We start from the raw sequence: 23101 nt of genomic DNA on the forward strand, positions 1-23101 counted from the left end.
GAACAGATTAACAAAAATTTCCTTTTGTAATTTTGTTAGTACCATGAACCATCTCACTAAAAGAATATAGGTGCAAAACTTGCTCAGTCACTTTTACTAGTAAGAGTCGTACCTAATACGCGAATACCGTGAAATTATAATTTGCACACAATTAAAATAATAAAACTCTTTTTCTAACATTTAATAATTCAATCATCGAAATTCCTTTAATTTTTTGATTCTCTCGACTCAAGTGTAGCAGAATGAATGGGTCTTGATGTCGCGATACCCTGCAAAGGGATGAATATTATTTTTGTCTATCTGTCTAGTGCGTGATCTCAAATCTATAGCCTCTCTATAGCCAAGCTAATCAAATTTGTATGTACAGTAACAACTAATGTAAGTTCGCTTCATTTTCATTCGAACCTTTTTTGTTACTCTATTTGAACAAATAACTTAAATTAAATCGGTTTAATTAAAAAATAGGCTACTGTAATCCTAATCAGTGAAAATCTCCACACCTTGTTTTTATAGAGAAAGCACAGGCTACATTTATTTATTAGATCGAGTTGACTATTTATTAAATACAGTGTACTATTATATAAATAAAATAAAAAGTTCCTTGTAATAATCCTTCCACAGCATTGCACTGCAAGTCAAACCGTATTCTAAAAGACTGAAGCATCATTCTACTTTCTCAAGTATCTATTACATAATGCATTGAATGTTATGTATTCTTCTTAGACAATGATCTTCTAGTGTCACTGTAATAGGCCTAATATTAAAACATAATTCATAGTTTCATTGTTTGAATAAAACATACATTAGTTTATGTGAGAGCGACGCACGTTTGGATAAATAAATATATTACCTATATGGAGATGATAAAACGCATGTCTGCTTGCAGGTTAAGACGTATTAGGAGCTCAATACAAAAAATAAATTGTATGTTTAAATTGAAGTTTAATACACTATTATCAATTATGTTATGTTGTGTATGTGGTGATGAATGTTTCAACAAGATTATTGAGTATGTAAATTATTTAAATATTTTAAAAATAGTTTGAATTGTTTTATTTCATAAAAAAAAACAAGATGATAATAATGTTAAAAAATAAACTTTACTTTATAAACAATTTAAATACATTCAAAATTATATTTTTCGTAGGTAGGTATTCCTCATATTATTTAAGCTCCAAATACACGGAAATGCACCAGAATTTCCACTGAACCGTATTAAAACTAATAAACAAATAAATATACATATGAATAGTTAATTTTATTAAACATAATATCAAGGAAACCCAAGTATTTCCTTTTATATAAGTAAAATGTTAATATTAAATTAAAATAAACAGCTCTTTATAAATCTATGCTTTTCCTAGGCAAGTACACGCTAGCTATTTGGAATCACGCACATTTGATGTCGAGAGTCTAAACAGGGACCACGTCTCATATTTATTATTTACATAAAAGTATTGAGTTGTTTTGTGTTTATTATTTGTTAATTATAAGTGAAAATGCAGTTAACTGATGTATTCTGTTTTGGAATGTTTGTGGTAAGTTAATTTTTTTTAGTCAGCCTTAGTTAGTAGTTATACGTTTCAGTTTCGGCTTTTAAATGTATAAAATTTAACTCAAAATTAAAATATAATAGTGAATGCGAAAAGTAAGGAAGCTATATTTTATTATTGAAGCCAATCCTTATTTTCTTGAAAACTTTATAACCAAAGATAAGGATATTTATCAATAAACTAGCTTACCGCCCGCGGCTTCGCTCGCTTTGTCTAAAACCTAATAAATTATATACTAAAACCTTCCTCTTGAATAACTCTATCTATTAAAAAAAACCGCATCAAAATCCGTTGCGTAGTTTTAAAGATTTAAGCATACAAAGGGACATAGGGACAGAGAAAGCGACTTTGTTTTATACTATGTAGTGATAGTGATATAGATAGAGTTCAGCAAGCTTAAATAATATACCTACCTAGTGTCGTTGATCTTCCCTTGTTTTTATAGAGCCATATATAAAAATGATAATAAGGTAAACCCACTGAATGGTTTCTAAATAGTTTGAAAGATTTAACTTTTCAGTTGTATGCAGAGGTACTTACCTAAGCTTTTTCCTGCTTTTTCTCATATATTAATTATCAAAGAATATCCAGTCAAATCTCAATAATATTTCTGATCGCACAAACAATATTTCTCTTACGGATAGCCACTCACTGTATCAAAATATGCATAGGAGATAAAACAGATTTAAATAGAGCCTAACGTGTAACACAAAAAATTAGCACGGAAGCTCTTTCTATCGCAATTAATACGTTAATCGATTATTCATCGAATGTAGATCGTATGGGAAAGTAATTATGTATGGTAGAGTAAATAATATAATTTTAAATGTATTATCTTCATGTAGGTCATTTATAGAAGAAACTTCGAAATCAAGACATGGAGACATGTCCAACATCCATGTAAACATTTGTACATATTATCTAGTAACTTGTAATTGTAAAAAATAATTTATTCCCAAGCGATTTGTGTTTGACTCTTAAAATTTGCTAAGATGTTAAATTTGGACCAAAAATATACTGGTCCGTGTAGAATATCTGAAGGTAAAAATCAATCACCTGAAGACCTGTTCAGCATGATAGAGGGCCATAAAATAGTCATCTATATGTATGCCGCTCCGCGCGGTTTCACCCCTGTGGCTCCTCTCCTGTTGGTCGTAGCGTGATGGTATATAGCCTATAGCCTTCCTCGATAAATGAGCTATCTAACACCGAAAGAATTTTTCAAATCGGACCAGTAGTTCCCGAGATTAGCGCGTTCAAACAAACAAACAAACTCTTCAGCTTTATAATATTAGTATAGATATGTATGCAGCTCTGTAGATGCATTAAGAAAATGTAACCCAATTAAATGTTTACGTAGCTAATCTCAGACCATTCTAGATGAATTAAAATCAATAATAAATCATTCATATCTCTTTACTTTCGTTCTGTAGATGTACATTACCTGTCAGATGCAAGGAATGTTGCGTGCGACACGTTTTCGAATCTAAACAAATAAAATACTTCACATCTTGTGTGTTGTGTTGATAATGTTGCAGTTTTTCATAAAAACTATGTTGACACGGCAGGATTATTACGTTTTACATTATCTAAATTGTAAAAATCAATACTGATTCGCATGGTAATATGTATCATGTCATTGAATGCAAGCTATGTTTCTAACACTGCAACTGTATTATTTATGACTAGCTTCCGCCCGCGACTCCGTCCGCGCGGAAAAATTAAGATTTATTTTTTTTCTACGTATTTTTCCGGGATAAAAAGTATCCTATTTTATGCCCAGGATAATAAGGTATAATTATACCAAGTTTCATCGAAATCGAACCGTTAGTTTTCACGTGATGCCTTCACATACAGACAGACAGACAGACAAAAATTTTTTTTATCACATACATATTTGGGTTTGGTATCGATCCAGTAACACTCCCTACTATTTATTTTTTCAATATTTTCAATGTACAGAATTGACAGATTACAGATACAATTTACAGATTTATTATCTATAAAAAATGTATAGAATAGATTACTTACCTACTAATATAAAATGTTTTAATATTTTCTAAATTAGAACAAGCATCGCAATCGTAGATACTGTAAGATAAATAAATACCCAAAAATAAAGGTGAATTAAAAGTTGATGAAGTTAGTAATTACTAGCGGTCCACCCCAGCTTCGCCCGTGGTACATATTTACATTTTCTCCCCGTAAGAAGAGCTATGAAAAAAATAATTATCGAAATCGGTTCAACCTTTCTCGAGTTTTGCGCTTACCAACACATTTGGTGATTCATTTTTATTTTATAGAGACAGGATATTTATTTTATAGAGAAGAAGATAATCTGGAATAAAATATCTAAGCATAATATTATCTACCACTCTAAGAAAATTAAAATTCAATTGAAACTTTATTGATTCTTACAAGTAAAGAAAGGATGTGGAATTTATAAAATTAATCGTGGTAGAGATTATATTGACGATCGTATAGGCAGTTGACCGATTTGCGAAGAAAGCTATCTACTTATAAAGAAAGTAGGAATAATAAATTGATCAATAATTTGCCCTATCACTTATGACCTTCTAAGAGGATTACTTATTACATCGTTATTCTTATATATAAAAATGAATCGCAAAATGTGTTGGTAAGCGCATAACTCGAGAACGGCTGAACCGATTTCGATAATTCTTTTTTTATTATATTCCTTGAAGTACGAGGATGGTTCTTATGTAGAGAAAACGTAAATATTATGTACCACGGGCGAAGCCGGGGCGGACAGCTAGTCTTATATATAAAAATGAATCGCAAAATGTGTTGGTAAGCGCATAACTCGAGAACGGCTGAACCGATTTCGATAATTCTTTTTTTATTATATTCCTTGAAGTACGAGGATGGTTTTTATGTAGAGAAAACGTAAACATGTACCACGGGCGAAGCCGGGGTGGACCGCTAGTATAAAATAAAAATGTTTTAAGATGGGCATTATAAACAAATAAATTCAGAAATATAATATCTATGTATTTTTGTACTGTTACCCATATTTTTTTGAATCGAGTTCAAAATAAATAGTGAAATTTATTTCAACATAAATATCGGAAACTTCTAACTTAAAAACTTACATAAAATATAATTCCTTATAACCCTGGATATTCTAAAACTCCTCTAAATAAACTCTCCCTCTTGACAAATAATATAATCATTTCAAAGTGGGTTTTTGAAGTCATGCAATACTGTGGAACAAAGTTACTTTTTATTGTAGGTGTGTTTACCACCATTATAATTACTTCTTTAGTCATTACATGAATTAAAGTGAGCTAAAGATAACTTTTAAAATAATTTAAACATTTAATTGTACGTGCCAATTATAGAACTTTCTTATTTGTTACGTTTTTGTTTTATGAGTTTTTTATTATGTAAATAGTTAAATTGCTGTAAAAGTTAAAATTTGCGAAGTTTTACAACCCAATCGTGTAGTAAAAGCTTCCAAACTTGATCGCTTACACTAGGAAAGTTTTTTGTTGAGATCATTCATTCATTCAACATTCCAACTGAAACCGACTTAATATCTTATACTACCTAATATTATAAAGTTGAAGAGATTGTTTGTTTGGACGCACTAATCTCAGGAACTACTGGTCTGATTTGAAAAATTATTCCGGTGTTAGATAGCCCATTTATCGAGGAAGGCTTTAATATCATTACGCTAAGACCAACAGGAGCGGAACACTGCGGGTAAAACCGCGGGGCACAGCTAGTGTAATATTTTGTTTCTAATATAATAAATACCTACATACTAGGTCATGAGAAATCTTTGATCTAGTTATCAATGATACACTATACGTATTCTAAGGTTAAGGTTTCAACTAACTTTCCTATGAAGGTAGCAATCGATATTATAATATGGTAAACTTTCATCTGAACAAAAAGAAAATTATAGTGAAATGTATATCGGTAATTTAGTTTCATAATTTACCAGCTTCTTTAGATATATATATTATCTTTCTGTTTTCATTCACGATACAATACTTTTGGTTTACTATAATATTATTGTTGGAAAAGGCAAATATTATAATCTGTATTTTGGTTATTGTATAGTCTGTATGGTATCACTGTAAACTGCAATTGTCTTTGCCTTCCTCTCTGTCTCTGTGGTTCGTGGTGCGCACACGGCACAATGTAGTTTGTAATAAAGTATAACTAAAATAATAAAGATAATTTATAAAGATCCACAAATTGTGTTTAATATACAATTATTTCAACATGGTAGCAGTCCGTGGTTAATAAATTATGAAAAAATATCAACATCACGAGAAGATTATGAAGATACGTAAAAGTACAAGTTACACAAGTAAATTGAATATAAAAGGAAAGGTTGAAAATTGATCAAGATTATTAGAAATATTGAAACACAATGGCTAAGCAAGCCCGGATTGAAGATATTACGATACCTATTTTTGATGGTGCAAATTATTCAAGTTGGAAATTGAGGTTAATGACCTTGTTGGAGTATAAGGAATGTCACGAGCCCGCCACGACACGTGTTCCGGTAAAAGATGAAAATGTTATGAAGAAAAAAGATTTAAAAGCAAGGACTATTATAATGAGCACAATTTCAGATCGTCAACTAGAATATATCAGTGAATGTAAAACAGCTTACGAAATTATTAGAAAATTTGACAGGATGTACCTAACCCAGTCTACTGCAATGCAAATATTATCCAGAGCAAACATAGAAGAAGTAAAGTTGAATAATTATAATACAGTAGAAGATTTTTTTGTCGCTTTTGAAAAAACAATCAACACTTTTAAAGATGCTGGAGGAAAGATTGATGAAACAGAAAAGTTGAGATATCTTCTCAAAGCGCTCCCACCAAGTTATAGTTATATTGGAGATTTCCTTGATGTAATACCAGAAGAACAAAGGACTGTTGATTATGTGAGGACTAAAATTAAAGAGAAAAATATTACTTCATGCAATTCAGAAGGTAGAAAAAATGTGAGTACATTTAATATTAAAACAAAACTTCAATGTTTTATTTGTGGAAAGACTGGCCATTTCAAGAAGGACTGTTGGCAGAGAAATAATATAAATCAACAACATAAGGAACCAGGCAGATATCAAACGCATTACAATCATCGAAGACATTTTAGAGCAACCTACAGAGGTCAAAGCCGAGGCAGAGGTCGAGGTCATGCCAGAGATGACACTTCAAACAATTTTTCACCGCAGTCATGGACAACTCAAGTATTTAACCCGGAAGTAAAACAGGTATATTTTGATAACAATAAGAATAAAGAATGTATGTATAATAATGAAATAAATTTTCTTTTAGATAGTGGATGTACGGATCACATAGTAAATAACGATACATATTTTTATAAATGTAAAGATTTAAAAATTCCAGTAAATGTAAAATTACCAGACGGCAAAACATTAAGTGCGACCAAGGTAGGTGATATTCAAATTTGTTTTGAAAACTTTTATAGTAAACAATATGTAGATTTAAAGAATGTTTATTTTGTAGAAGGTATTAATCAAAATTTGTTGAGTTTTGCTAAAATAACTAAGTCTTCCACAATAGTAGCTAAAGGTGACAATGCAAAAATATATAATCAGTCTCGTGAATTAATAACTGTTGCTCATAAAATTAACAATTTATACTATATGAAAGGTTTTGCATTTAACAACTTGAAAAATGATGTGTATACTCATTCTGTAAAATTGACTTATAAAGAGAAATGGCATAGGGCACTTGGACATGTAAATTTTCAATATTTAAATAAACTAGTTAATGATAAATTAGTTGATGGTTTGCCGGATAGGATTGAAAGTGTAGACATGAAATGTTCAAATTGTATACAAAGTAAAATGGCTAATGTTCCTTTTGAAAATAATAGAACTAAAACTAAAGAGATTTTAGAATTGATTCATACTGATTTAAACGGTCCACATAATACAACTGGTTATGGTGGAGAAAAATATTTCTTGACATTTATTGATGATTATAGCAAGTGTACTAGAATATTTTGTATTAAAAGTAAAGCTGAAACTGCTAATTGTTTTATAGAATTTGTAAACTTAGTAGAAAATAAATTTAACAAAAGAATTAAGAAATTACAGTGTGATAATGGGAAAGAATATTTAAATAAGGATATTATTAATTTTATTAAACAGAAAGGTATAGAGTTATTACCATGTCCACCATATGTTCACGAATTGAACGGAGTAGCTGAAAGATATAATAGATCCGCTATGGATATAGGTAGGTGTTTATTGAGGGAAGCTAATATTCACAGAAGATATTGGCCGGAAGTTATTAAAACGGCAGCTTATTTAAAAAATCGAACTATCGCTAATACTTTAGAAAATAAAACTCCTTATGAGATATTTTTTGGAATAAAACCAGATGTAGAACATTTAAAAATTTATGGAAGTAGAGTTTTTGTAAGAGTTCCTGAAGTTTTAAGAAAAAGTAAATGGGATGATAAAGCTAAATTAGGAATATTAGTGGGGTATAATGAAAATAGCTACAGAGTTCTTTTGAATAATAGGATAGTTAATGCTAGGCATGTTCAGGTAGTCGAAGAAAATACTAAATTAATTTGCTTAGAAAAACAACATGATCAAATAGTTAAAGATAATGATTTAGAATCTGATACAACATTGAATGTTTCAAATAAATTATGTAATACTGAATATGAAAATGATACAAACATAGATGAGAATTATAAAAATACTATGGAACACCTTGTAAACAATGATAATCTTGATGACGATGAGAATAACGAATGTGTAGGAGTAGGAAAACTTAAAAGAAAGCGAATTCCAGTTTCTAGATATGGTAATCCAGTTTCACACTTTATATATGTAAATTATACTGATGCAAATGTACCAAATACTTATGAGGAAGCAATGAGCTCAATTGATCATGAACTATGGCAAAGAGCAATGGACTCTGAAATAAATAGCTTAAATAAAAACAATACTTGGCAAATTGTTGATAGGCCCAAAGACAAAAAAGTTATTGATGTTAAGTGGATTTTTAAAAAGAAAAGTAATAATGTTTACAAAGCAAGATTAGTTGTAAGAGGATTTCAGCAAAATGATTATATTGAAAATGTTTATTCACCAGTAGGAAGAATGCAAACATTAAAAATTTTATTGTCATACAGTTGTAAAAATAGTTTATTTATTGAACAGATGGATGTTGAGACTGCATTTTTAAATGGTTGTGTTAAGTCAGAAGTATATATAAATCAACCGAAAGGTTTTGTAATAGGAGACAATAAAGTTTGTAAATTGCAAAAAGCTCTCTACGGTCTCAAAGAAAGTCCTAGAGTATGGTATGATTGTTTTGATAGGTTTATAAAAGGATTAGATTTTGTAAGAAGTAACTATGATTATTGTTTATATGTAAACAGAGCGAGCAAAGATCCAATATATATATTACTGTTTGTTGATGATCTTTTAATTTGTTGTAAAAGTAAAAATAAAATTGAAGAAGTAAAAATTAGCTTGATGAAAAGGTTTGCAATGAAAGATTTGGGTAAAATTAAAAGTTATATTGGTATAGATATAGATTATAGTAATGATAGAAATATATTGTCTTTAAATCAAACAAAATATATTGAATCTTTGGCTGCAAAATATAATTTAGAAAATTCTAAGTTATATGATACTCCAATGGAAACTAATTTAAGATTAGAACAAGCTAAGGAAATTGATGAAGGTATTCACTACAGAAATTTAATAGGTGAATTATTGTACATTAGTAACGGCACTAGACCAGATGTAGCGTATAGTATTAATTATTTGAGTAGGTTTCAGAATTGTTACAGTCAAACACACTATAAATATGCAATAAGAGTATTAAAATATTTGTTTAAGACTAAGGATTTAAAGTTAACATACTATGGAAATGTAGACACTGAAATATTAGATTGTATGGTAGATTCTGACTATGCTGGAGATAATGTAGATCGGAAATCAACGTCAGGTTTTGTTATTAGATTGTTTGGAAACTTAATTTTTTGGAAAACACATAAACAAAATGTGGTTACTAAATGTTCAACTTTTGCAGAGTATATTGCTATGTCAGAGGCAGTGTCAGAAGTACTTTTTATTAGAAACTTGTTAAGTGATTCATTTGATTTAGAATTTTGTAAACCGGTAAAATTGTATGAAGATAATTCAGGTGCGATTGCAATAGCTAAATATGGTAATTTTACAAAAAATTCAAAACACATTGAAGTGCAGTATCATTATATAAATGAGAATTATGAAAGAGGAATTATTGATATTGTTAAAATTGATTCAAAATGTAACTTAGCAGACATGTTAACTAAAAGTCTAGATAAGACAAAATTTTTGAAAAACAGATTAGAATTAAGATTAATTTAGTACAGTTTACATCTAAGTTCAAGTTATAATATTGTATAAGTAAAAGTTCAAGTTCAAGTTATAATAGTGTATAAGTAAAAGTTAATTAGATTATAAATTGGGTGGAGGTATTATATTGTGTTTTTAAGCATTGTAAGTAAAGGTAATATTGTTAAAGAAAATAAAGATTATAAATTTGAGGAGGCGTGTTGGAAAAGGCAAATATTATAATCTGTATTTTGGTTATTGTATAGTCTGTATGGTATCACTGTAAACTGCAATTGTCTTTGCCTTCCTCTCTGTCTCTGTGGTTCGTGGTGCGCACACGGCACAATGTAGTTTGTAATAAAGTATAACTAAAATAATAAAGATAATTTATAAAGATCCACAAATTGTGTTTAATATACAATTATTTCAACAATTATAATGAATTTTATAAAATAATATCGACACTGTATAAAGCCTAGATTTAATTTGTAATTTTTCTCAACCGATTGGAAAAAAAAATTAACTATTACACAGTCACATTCTTACCGAGCAATAGAAGCTATATTTTATTGTTTTCTTAATTGTAAGTCAAACCGGGAAAAGCCAGGAGAAGCTAGTGACTAGTGGCATAAAACTACTGCGTCTATTCTATGACAGTCACCGTATTGCTGTCGTTGAACTCAAACTATAATTTTCTTCCTTCAATCATAACGGAAGAACGGTCACTTATAGCATTATGGATGCAAAAAGATAATTTACAAGCTAACTTCATAGAAGCTAACATACCTAGCTAATAATATAATAAACTTTGTAATTCCTGAATCTTCTTTATAAAAGACTAGCTTTCCGCCCGCGGCTTCGCCCACGTTTTCAAAGAAAAACCCGCATAGTTCACGTTCCCGTGGGATTTCCGGGATAAAACCTTATGTGTTAATCCAAGTTATCATCTATATGTGTGCTAAATTTCATTGTAATCGTTTCAGTAGTATTTGAGTAACAAACATACGTATACACATACATCCATCCTCACAAACTTTCGCATCAGTAGGACAGGACCTATCCTGTTTAAATCCTAATTTTAAGAGATAAAAAGGATTATTCTGAATTGAAATTTCTTAGAAAATTAAATTTCTGTTAATTTTTAGATCTCATTCAAATTTTTATCTTCATAAATTCATGTTTCAAGAAACATCAATATAACCACAGACTAATAATAATATACTACGTATAACGTAACATCATAACAGACAGTTCTACATATTTGCTGTGCAATTAACACTGGTTAAAGTGAAAAGTAATCGCTAGTTAAAATATTATTTGAATATAAAATAATTACGCCCGATCATAAACCACAGATTCAACCAATTTTAAGCCCACATAATAATTCAAACCAGAATTTTGTTATGAAATTTCTAAAAATTCAAATTAGACGGCTCGTAAACTATCTCCATTTTATTAGAGAAAGTGAAATATCTGTACTTTGTTTTTAATATTATGTAAAAAATAAGTTTTGTATGGTAATTATTCTTGTACCTGACAATATATAGAATGATAGTGCATTTTTTTTAACACGGTTAAAGTATCTATTTTCTAAAACATGTTAGGCCGGGTCCACATTTGTAGCATCTTGACGTATCACGATCAGTCGTATCGTATCGAGTATTTGTATCATAAATATGGACGCTCATTTGTCCATGTCGTATTATAAAGGCGTATCTTGAAAAAAAAACGCGTTACTTTAACGTGTGGGACTAGTTGTACTTTAAAATGGAAGTTTAAACTTTAAATGTTTCCTTGGTGGTATTTCATATGCTTCGTTGCTATTAAATCATATCACAATATTAATTGCTCTTTATTAAAATAATCATCATGTCTTCTATGATAACAGATAAATTATACTTACCCTTTTTTTTATAGTGGGGAAATCTTCCAAAGATACCCACGGCCCCCGGGGAAGGAGCCGTGGGTTATGTCGGATTCTTACCGACTAAAACCCCACTGTGTTCCGTCGAGCCGCTTTAATGATGGGGCCGCGGGTATTTGTTAGAATTCTTCCGCGACAAATTATACTTACCCTACAGATAATTCAATAAACTGTCATTTTAACAAATAAATAAACTTGATTTACGAAATTGGTGATGGTTAAATCATCTCTATCTTAACACAGAGCTTAAGATAGAGACTGTGAGTGTAAATGACACTGTTATAAAAACAGAGTTCTATCCATAAAAATACTTATAAAGTTATTTTCATAGAAAGCTAATTATGTATACGATCGTAGAGAAAAGCAATAAGTGAAACAAATGTGAGATCCACTAGCTCCTTAGGGACTAAGAAACAATTGAATCATTCTAATTAGATAGCAGAGAAAACGCTGATAACATTATAAAATATGATATGAGTAAAGCATTTTCATTCATTCAGAAAGGATTAACTATTTAAATGTGTACATCGTCCCCGCCGTAGTAACGAAGAAATTATTACTTCTATTACATATATTTATCTAACCAGATTCTACCGTTTTAATTTTTTTTAATGTTTGTTAATGGTCAATAATATAACCTACATTTTTGCAAGTAAATTTATTTTAAAATCATACTCAAAACCATGAACCCTTAATTTTATTTATTAAAAATGTAATTATTTAAATTTTCAGGTAGTGCTAATGGCAACGAATGTAAGAAGTGATGATGAACAACAGGAACTACAAGAAGAATCAAAGAAACATACTCTTAGTAAACGTGAAGCTGTATTGCTATTTGACAAATATCCATTAGAACCTATTTACAAACATAAACCAAAGGTTATTTACCGCAGAATATCAAGCCAAAGACGAAGCCCGCACCCGAAATACGGTCCTCCTAGAACTAAGTACAGATCGTCAAAGCCACCGAGAAAACCAGTGAAGAAATTTAAGAAATCAGTTCCTCCCAAATACGGGCCACCGAGTTACAAAAAACGCCCAACAAAACCGAGATATGGTCCTCCAAAGCCGAGCTACAAGCCAATTTATGGACCTCCAAAGAAGAAGTACCACAGCGCCTATTTCACATCCGAACCAACAGGTTTCGGCGAACCCCCACGCGATTTCTATCAAGATTTCCACAACCCCAAAATGTCATTCGGAGAACCGCCAGTAGACGTGTACAACGGTCCAGTGAAGCCACTGTATGATCCGTATGAGACAGCTCAAGATGTTATTAATCCAACAATCTTGGACGAAGAAGCAAACAGATTTGGCCAAGAGTTTAGAAATTGGAATGCAGTTCCACATGAACAGATAGACACTAATTATGCAAACTCACATAAACATCCTGCATTCAGGGAGCAGGAGAACCTATTCGATCCATCATCACCTGATGAAGATGATACTTTGAATCCATATTTAGATCGATATAAATTCCGTCCTGAAGAAGACTCGAGCCTATATGAAAGAAAGAGAAAGCCATACTACATAGACAGTGTTATAGCAATGAGACCAAGAAAACCGCAGAAAACAAGGACTGAAGATGAAGAAGAAGTATTAGTAGGAGGTAAATACGCAGAACCGCCGGCTCGAGTTGTACATAAAAGTTATTCGTCTATGAACGAATCGCCCTATTCTGACGATGAAGATTCCTCAGCACCAGGCTATGTAGACCCCGATGTTGCTGTATCAGCTAACATTTCCCCATATGTTAATTATAAAAACGGTAACATAGCATTCAGTCCACAAAATCTAAACGATGCGTTCAGCATAGTAGATAAAAAATAGTAAAATCTTTTGATTCTTCTCTTGAAATATGTACAAAAATTGTAAATATATGTCAAGTTCTAACAAAATTATGTCTAATTTCAATGATTTAATTCTATTTAGTATTCAGACGTGCCGTCATGGAAGAGTGACCAACTTTCTCATAATTTATTACAACTCTGCAATATTATAAATTATGTATTTACTTATTATTAAAATAGTTAATTATAACTTTAGTACATGTAAGATAAAAGTTAAGACTGCTCTAAATTATTTGTAATTTATTTAAATAAAGAATTGCTTGTTGTTATTTATTTATTTTTAATGAATGAAAGTTGTTTTAATCGTGTTCTAATATGAATTACCTAGCGAGGTATTTAATAAAACGACGTTGCTGTACCAATATCTAATACTATATTTATCAGAAGCTTAAACGAATGTAATTCTATCAAAAAAACTTAACATACGTAACACACACACCTACAAAACTGAAGTATACACATTTATTCTAAAAGTAATCATTAGTTCTCACACTTGTTCATGAACCAAGCATTGATTGCTAGTTACCAATTATCTGTACTGTCTTCGGATTCTGGACATTGTATTGAAAGTGAAATTTTGTTATATGTACATAGCTTCTAATTTATTAATTTCTTTACGCTTACATAAGAGCTAAAACGATTAAAATCCTGTTTTCCTTTACCCCTTCCATGTTTGCATCATCGTCCTGGTTTAGGCACTTTGTGTATGATAGCGTTTCGCTTAATTATATGTTTCTTTCGTCTAGCATTACCACATGCTGCTCTTGCGGCTTCACATGCTGCATGTGCGGCTTGTTTCGTGGCCGCACACTCGGAGCATGCGCACTGTAGCTTGTGCTGGAGATGGGCTAATCTGGCCCGGGATTCAGACAAATTGTGGCATTTTTCCTGTAGACCACATTTGATTTTATCGAGAAGACCATGTGCCGCTTTTTCAAGTTGTGCAGACAGTTGAACCGCTTGCATTAATAGCTTGTGCTGTTGATATTAAAGAAATAATGATGAAAAACACGATGAGAAGATAAGCTCAGAATAGTAAACAAGAATAATAAAAACAAAATCAAATTTGTGTATCAACTTTAATCACGAAATAAATACAAGAATTTAATGTTATCCACCAATTTGACACGCTCTATTTCTTAATGCTGCATAAGCAGGAGAGATATTTGCTATTACAGACATTGGCATAAATAACTGGAGTACAAGATAATAAAGATGCAGCCGCTATGAAGGTGTAGATTGACATACAAATCACCATTTTTTTTATTTAATTCTGGTTTCTTTTTGAGTTTAGATTGTCTTGATTCTTCAAATTTCGTTACCCAATCAGGTCCTTGAAAAGAATTAAAGTAGCGTTATACGAAGTGATTATATCACCAGGGTGTTTGTTCTTCAACAATTACTACGAATCCTTAAAACAATTTGTTTAATGTCAATTTATTATCGTCATTGATTACTACGCACCATTATGCACCCTGTTGCATTAACTTCGTATAACATTCTACTTTGAAATCAATCTCAAGAACTGATTGGGTAGGAATTGTTGAAGATACAACACAGCAAAGTTGATGTAATTTATAATATGTGTACTATTTTGGATCTAAACGTGGAAAATTATTTTAAATCATATGCAATTCTCACCTGCGCAGTAGCTTGTTGAGCTGCTTGCACACCAGCATTAACAGCTGACTGTTGTTGGTGAACAGCTGCAGAGTTCTCAGCGACCACCGCCTCAGCTTCCTTCACTTCTTGTTGCAGCTGTTCCACAACAGCTTGCTTACCAGCAAGAGCAGCTTCTGCAGCTTTGGCTGCTTGTAACGCCCTTTCTGCTAACTGTGTTTTGACCTGAAATACACAAAGCTCTCGTTAAATAATCTTCATGACTACAGTCAAAGATGGTAAAAGTTGTTATAATACGGATAAAACTAGATTAATTTTAAGGTATGTAGAAGGTTCAACTATTGTAATCAGTAACTGAATTAATATTCATACCATATGAGCCGCCTGGGCCCCTGCAGCGTTTTGTGCAGCCTGTGCAGCTTTAGCCTCAGCTGCAGCCTTTTGCGCTATACTCGAAGCACACTTCCCTTTACAATCCCGCTGCGTTTCTCTCACTTTATGGTCCTTTAATTGTAAATCTCGAAATATATTTGATTCATGACCCGATTGCCTCTTTTGCCGCGGATGCCCCCACGTAGACACCAGCAGTGTCAAAATCAACAGCAGACAATATTTCATTGGTAACCTTGTGATATTACATTTGAAAATTGGTTATCGATATTCGCATGCCTGGAATGTGATAGCTACATAGATGCTTTTAAAATATTGGTGGATAAAAATGATAATAGGAACTTTGCAATCAATGGAAACAAGTTACTATCAAATGTGACGCTGACAGAGTGACTTGTAGGTTTAGTTTTAAATTAAAAACCTGAAAAGTTCAAATTCATATTTTGTGACCCACTTTAACAAAGCGGGAAATTACGCTGGTCGTCTTTAAATCAAATGTTACCTAGTAGATATTGCAAATAGTACTACTTATATAATATCCTAGTTCCTACTAAAATTATTCGGTGACAGTTTCTGTATGTTGTATGGAATTTAGTGAATGTTGAAATTGCAGTTTATATGAAACAGCGCATACTAAAATCAGCACTGAATAAGCACAATAAGAGCAAGAGTTATCTTAACAGCATCTTAATATTAATTTTCAAGATCTTTTTCTTATTTAAATATAAGTAATTAAAGGTAATTAACTAACAACTGGCTGGTAAGAAAGCTGTAGCGTGTCATAGTGTCCAAAGTGTCAGTGTCAAGGTTCTTGCAAAAAACTTACAAAGTACAAAAATCAATGAAATTATGTATATGTATGCGTTATTAATACCACTGTTTTGCGTGTTCAAATAGATCTGAACATCATTCAGAGAGACAAAGTTCTAAATTCAAGGGTAAGTATTTTTCCACAGAGTTTGGATCTTTCCTCGATTAAGCTATGTTTTCCATGCACCGATTTCATTTACTTTAACAACTTAATTCACTTATTCAAAAAGGATTTATTTAAGAAGTGCATTTGAATTTGTGTGATAATATTCACTTTTTCAAGTGATAACCGAATTCAAGGCCAAGGATCAATAATAATTGACGATTCGTGGTTACATTAAAGAGATGGAGGAATTTACATATATTTTTTCTCATTTCAGAAGGCAGTGTACCAGCTGGTTTCCCGTATTTAGATCAATCAGTTGCCAGAAGAAAAAACCCAATGAAAAAATGATTTGTCTCTCGATGTACGCCTTGATCGCTTCGGCCACAGTTCTGGCGTGTTTCCCCGTTTGCTACAAACAGATTGAGTTAAAAAAATTGTTTAAGTGTCTCAAGAAAAAGTAATTTAATATGGCCATATGTATCACGTTCCTCACAGCTTTCCTTGCAGCCAGTATTATATCGTGTTGTCCGATAATGTTAGAGAAATATTTAAAACGTGAACAGAGTCACAAGGGTACTACGCCTTCAAGAGTGTCCTGCAAAAGTCCGTGCTGCCCGAAAAAATCTAAATCATGATGAGTGATCGTCGGTTATTATGAATATAATAAATTATTCTCTTCAACGTTTTCTTTGTTTCATTTATAATTCCCGTAATGTACATTTCTATTCTGATCAATAATACGTATTCTCGCATTGAACGGTCTTTATTCTTTATTTATTAATCAATTAATTGGTTCATTAAATATATTTACCTTTACCTTATACCTATGTCCTATCCATAGAAATCTAAATAACAAGGTCCTATCCTTTACAATTTACATCTTTCGTGTAGTTTGTAGAGACAATTGTAGAGACAGATTTTCAGTGCCTTTGAATAAACATTAGCCAATATTCTCTGCTGATAATTCTTGTTGATATTTTAATTCAACCTTTTCTTATGGATATGTATAATCACATGTATAATATTATAATGGACGGATTGCTCGAATTCATTGATCTATATATTATATAAAAATGAAACCCGTTTCCCTTGGTCACGGTATCACGCGTGAACGGGTGGACCGATTTCGATCATTCTTTTTTTATAATATTCCTTGAAGTACGAGGATGGTTCTTATGGAAAGAAAACATAAACATGTACCACGGGCGAAGCCGTGGCGGACTGCTAGTAAAATAATAAATGAATTCTATTGAATTTATATGCATTAAATAGACGTTCTGTTGGCATAAATACAGCCATTGCAATGCAATAATAAGCAACAGAAATATTTACAAGATTTGCTCTATAGCTCACTATAGGTCGTATTTAATTTTATAGAAACTCATTCAACATTAGAAAAGAGAAAAAAATATCAAATTGATTTTGTAAACGTCATCAGTGTCAGAAGCAAAAATTATTGTAAAATTTTAAAACAACATGAGTGTGAAATTATTGTGGAATTGTGCGCGAATAATCCTTCTTTCAGGATTATCGTTTGGTCTATGAAAAGGTGTCCAAAAATCTAAAAACTTAAGGCACAAAGCGTAGATATTGTAACGTAAGTAAAATTCATTCATGATAAATATCTCGTGCCATTAAGAACTTCATAGAGAGAGATAATATATATACGTGTAGGATACCGTAATTACAGCCTCCTGCTACCAAAATAATGCCTACATAAAATTAGGTCGTTTTAATTCAAACTGTCTTACCACAAAAAGCTTTAGACAGGGTTTAACTTTAAGCGCGGGTTCTCTTTAATATGGTTTTGTCGTATTACACATAGACAGCTACTAAAGTGACAGATCCCTGGTAAGTTAGACTGTGTTTAAATTGTTTTGTGCTAAGACCATAAATTATCATTCCAGGAACCGCCTCGCAGGCCCGGGTACTATAACGGCATATGATTTGCGTATCGCTCCTGAGCCTCGTGAGTGCCGCCTCGTTGGTGATCTGCCTGCCCCTGTGTGCCCGCGGCCTGTTTCAGCGCAAGTGTGCCTGCCCCACCGTGCCTATCTGCCCCGATTGCGGAATGAACTATTGACTGAACTACTATTTGAAAAATAACATTTGCAAATTCTGGTTTTGTAACTGTATCGTTGATAGGAGATTTTGCATCACTTAGATTTTCTACTACAGTTTTTTTTTATATCACTTCACAGTTCTAATTTTGCAACGTTATAAACGATAGAGGTTTTGCCACCACCTAAATTTGCTACTACAGTTTCTGTTCTAAAATTGTCATTCATAACTTCTGTAGTAAGTGTATCATCTATAGAAGCTTTGGTATCATCTACATTTACTGTTATTCTTTTATTTATGTATTTATCAATGATTTGAACTGTTAATTTATAATTTATGTTATAAAACACATTGCATTTTTCAAAAATAATGATTTGTATGACGTGCGCAACTGCATTAGCGGCTATGGGCTTTATTGCATGCGGCCCGTTATTTTGCGAGAAATTATTACGCTGTTTAAAATCTAGTAGAAAATAACCGCAGTTATTTATTAAGTCTCGTCTATTCTGTTTATAATAAATACTTTATATTATTTGTTGGCCTTTTATTTGAACATTCAGTATAGTAGTTTTATTTATTTGTACGATCCTGAGGATATCTATATAGCAAAGTATTTAAATAGTTGACAACCATTTGACAACGTAAGAAAGCATATAAACAGTTGTCTAGTTTCCAATAGCTCTGCTTATTTTGACACAAAATAGCTTTGTGTGTTTCAAGAATTATTTTAATTGCATATTGAAATATAATATTTGTATCAGTAGGAATACAGACGACTAAATAAAATTGCAATGTGTTTAGATGGTTATAATATACCTACCATTTCATTCCTAGATTTTCTAGCTAAAAGTCATCGAATCAGTTGAATGCTAAATTAGGTTTTTAGGAAAAAAAAAACATAATTTTTTCTAATTTTAAGATGGGAGACAAATGAAAGTCGTTAATTAGGAAACAAGTTTTTATTCTAACAACTAAAACATACACCGTAATATCACTTGACTGAACCTCAACTAAAGTATAAAAAAATTGAGCAACTACGTAAATCAGTACATTTGATTCGAGTCTCAATAGTCGAGGAGCGAGTTGTTTATATTTTGTGTCATCGAAGAATTTCTAGAAGATTCTTTATGCATACATAAATATACATAAATGAAATAAAATAGTTTTTAATAAATCCATTAAATGCCTTGTTGATGTAGAAAATTCAGCCTTTGATGGGTTTATTGTTAAACTAATTGATAACAAAGACAATTTTTTACTCAACAACAAAATATATAAAAGGCAGATTTGGGCTATTCGAACCCATATTTTTACAATATATTGATCATTTACAGGATCCCTAAGTTATATAGAAAGAACGTAGTATAATTATAAAACAAAAGTTCATTTCTGATAAATATGATATTCATTGTGAATAACTAGATCAAGATACCTAAAAATACAAAGAAATATTTCATAAGGATTATAAAATGCATTACTTTCTCATTCTAGTTATCCATACTAATATTATAAATGTGAAAGTAACTCTCTCTGTCTGTCTGTCTGTTACTCAATCACGGCTTAACTACTGAACCAATTGGCATGAAATTTGGTATAGAAATATTTTGATACCCGAGAAAGGACATAGGATAGGTTTTATCCCGGAAATCCTACGGGAACGGGTTTTTCTTTGAAAACGCGGGCGAAGCCGCGGGCGGAAAGCTAGTAATTAATAGAAATAGTCGATGACACAACACAACAGGCTCTCGAAGAAATAAATAAGTTCATATGACACTAAATAGATTATTGACTACACGCACTATCGATACACTCTCGATATATCCCTCCTAAATCTGTAACTTCCTAAAACTGCATCATTTAATTTACTTTGAAAAAGTGTAGGTCTAACAATTTGCACTTTTTCATTATTTATTATAGCTATTTCTTTTTCAGCACTGGATCTATAAAATCTTCGTACGGGAGGAGATTTTTCGGCTTCTTTTAATATTGTTTCTGGGTCTATTTGGTCTGTTAGAGTCTCTTTTGCGTCTTTGATTTCATCGATCATTTTGATTTCTTGTTTTTCTATTTCTATTGGATTTTCTGTTGAGGTTGTTGAGGTTGTTGTTGAAGTTGTGGTTGAAGTTGTTGTTTTTGAGGTTGTTGTTGAAGTTGTGGAACTTCTAGAATTTCTTGCAGCGATTCTTCTTCGTTCAGAATTTTTGGTGTTATTAAAGTTAATACCCGCATTAACAGTTATAAGTTTATATTCTTCTGATTTCTGTGGTCTTTTTCTTCTTTCAGTGGTATTTAATTCTCTATTGCCGCGGTATACTGGGGCTATTTCTGCTTTTTTATTATTTCTTTCGTCTATCAAAGGTGATGGGGTTACTATTTCTACTTTTTCTGATTCAGCCGGTTTGGAGTCATGATTTTCAAGGATTGATATTGCGTCCCTGATACCGCCGACGTCTTCTGGGTTCATGGGTCGACCTGAAATAAATATTTATCGATTTGAATTAAGTCAACAACATAATATGTAAATTGCAGACTTTTGACCAAAATATGGATTGCAAGACGCTAGAGATGGCTAGCTTTTTTAATTTCTGGATTTAGGGATTAGAAAAATTATTATTATATCTACTTGATTCTCACTATTTTGCTGTATTTATATTTTGCTGTATCTTAATACTATTATAAAGGCGAAAGTTTGTATTGATGTATGGATGTATGGATGTATGGATATATGGATGTATGGATGTTTGTTACTCTTTCACGTAAAAACTACTGAACCGATTACAATGAAATTTAGCACACATATAGAGGGTAACTTGGATTAACACATAGGTTAGGTTTTATCCCGGAAATCCCACGGGAACGGGAACTATGCGGGTTTTCCTTTGAAAACGCGGGCGAAGCCGCGGGCGGAAATCTAGTCTAGTATATTATAAAGGCGAAAGTTTGTAAGGATGTATGGATGTATGGATGTATGGATGTTTGTTACTCTTTCACGTAAAAACTACTGAACCGATTACAATGAAATTTAGCACACATATAGAGGGTAACTTGGATTAACACATAGGATAGTTTTTATCCCGGAAATCCCACGGGAACGGGAACTATGCGGGTTTTCCTTTGCAAACGCGGGCGAAGCCGCGGGCGGAAATCTAGTTTAAGATAATTTAATTGTATGATAAGCCAATTTCTCACACAAACTGTAAGTGATATAGGATATGACCTGAGACCATAACGAATAAGATCTTGATCTTCAAGTTTGAAGATCGGTACAAAGGTATTCCTGAACAATCAACAACATAATTATTATAAAATAGAAAAAATTTGATCCCTCAGCGGGACTTGAACCCGCATCCTTTCGCGCCATTCCGGGGCGGATGCCTGACCAACTCAGCCACTCGTGACCCGCCAGAGCAATCGAATTTATTCTATTCTTTCAGTTTTTTTTTTCTATTCTTTATAAATTTATATTTATAAAGCATTTGAATGTCATAAAACCAAAAATATAAATTCAACATAATTATTAAAAAAAAATCTCACCATCCTCCATCTCCTTTTTATACGAACTGAAGAACGTCAAAGCCTTCATCAATTGATAACTTTTAGATACGGGTATATTCGTATCGTATAACGCTTGTGTATTCTTGCAGTCTACATAGAACCACCAGTTGCATTTGAGAATTGTTTGGTCGAACAGAGTGGATTCCGGGCAAAGGAAGGACTTCATTACTAGACCGTCGTCGGTTAATGCGCATACGTGGAATACCTAGAATAATATTTTTTGTATAATAAACTATAAAAAATAATAAATCATGAACAAAGTAAAACACGTAAAAATTGGGGATTGGCTCAGATGGAAATTATTTAAAGCAAACTTGGTATATTATAGGATGAATGTTGTAATATGATGTTATATGATGCCAAAATGGTTGAATAGAGCTGAATACAATTTGTTACAATATTTGATTTTCGTATAAAATTTTATATAGATTAGTTTGTATGCTGACTGTTTTTCAATAACGACTAAACATGATCCATAACATGTTTTAGGAGATAATAAAGAATTATTAATTATAGGCATTTTTATCTGGGCAACACAACATATTTTAAGCTAACATGCTCCATATCAATTCTGTATTAATTTACAATTTCAATTAAAAATCCTCACCATACAACCAAGGTTTTCATCACCATATAACCCAGGGAAGTATTTCTGATCACCACAGTGGAAGTTCGTGTCCGGTAGATCGACTTTAGATTGGAAGTGATCATCGAAATTCTTTTCGTAACCCACGGGGTAGTATTCTCTTGGAGCGTTCATTACTTTGCCTGTTGTGGGGTTTCTGGAATATCATGAGAAATATTTTTAATATTTAATTTTAAGGCACGGCAGGCAGGGTCACGGAAGAATTACAACCAACAGTGGGGTTT

General features: G+C 31.9%; 4 protein-coding genes across 4 annotated transcripts in view; 1 reads left to right on the top strand and 3 right to left on the bottom strand.

Moving 5' to 3' along the window:
* Cortactin (cortactin) overlaps positions 1 to 23101 on the bottom strand; it is a 444169-nt gene that overhangs the window by 128262 nt on the left and 292806 nt on the right. The gene's annotated exons all lie outside the window — the stretch shown is intronic.
* On the top strand, positions 1368 to 13958 carry LOC149899813 (uncharacterized). Its single transcript, XM_090113829.1, has 2 exons — positions 1368 to 1538; positions 12572 to 13958. Exons 1-2 carry the CDS (start codon positions 1500 to 1502, stop codon positions 13667 to 13669), a joined length of 1137 nt encoding a protein of 378 aa, XP_089969955.1. The 5' UTR covers positions 1368 to 1499; the 3' UTR covers positions 13670 to 13958.
* Positions 14368 to 16159, bottom strand: LOC149899814 (uncharacterized). The gene is made up of 3 exons (XM_090113509.1): positions 15682 to 16159; positions 15331 to 15534; positions 14368 to 14667 (listed from the first exon to the last, which is right to left on the bottom strand). Exons 1-3 carry the CDS (start codon positions 15925 to 15927, stop codon positions 14368 to 14370), a joined length of 750 nt encoding a protein of 249 aa, XP_089969635.1. The 5' UTR covers positions 15928 to 16159.
* Positions 19621 to 23101, bottom strand: part of mtg (mind the gap) — a 65110-nt gene continuing 61629 nt past the window's right edge. The window contains exons 5-7 of the mRNA XM_090113731.1: positions 22839 to 23013; positions 22211 to 22436; positions 19621 to 21148 (exon numbers count right to left, since the gene is read on the bottom strand). Coding sequence (XP_089969857.1) covers positions 20475 to 21148; positions 22211 to 22436; positions 22839 to 23013 — 1075 coding nt within the window. The 3' untranslated portion in view covers positions 19621 to 20474. The remainder of the gene's footprint in view (positions 21149 to 22210; positions 22437 to 22838; positions 23014 to 23101) is intronic.

This window comes from Colias eurytheme, chromosome 20, assembly GCF_061535395.1.
Source record: "Colias eurytheme isolate Ceu_HAF_F1 chromosome 20, ilColEury1 Martin Lab GWU primary, whole genome shotgun sequence".
Lineage (NCBI taxonomy): Eukaryota > Metazoa > Arthropoda > Insecta > Lepidoptera > Pieridae > Colias > Colias eurytheme.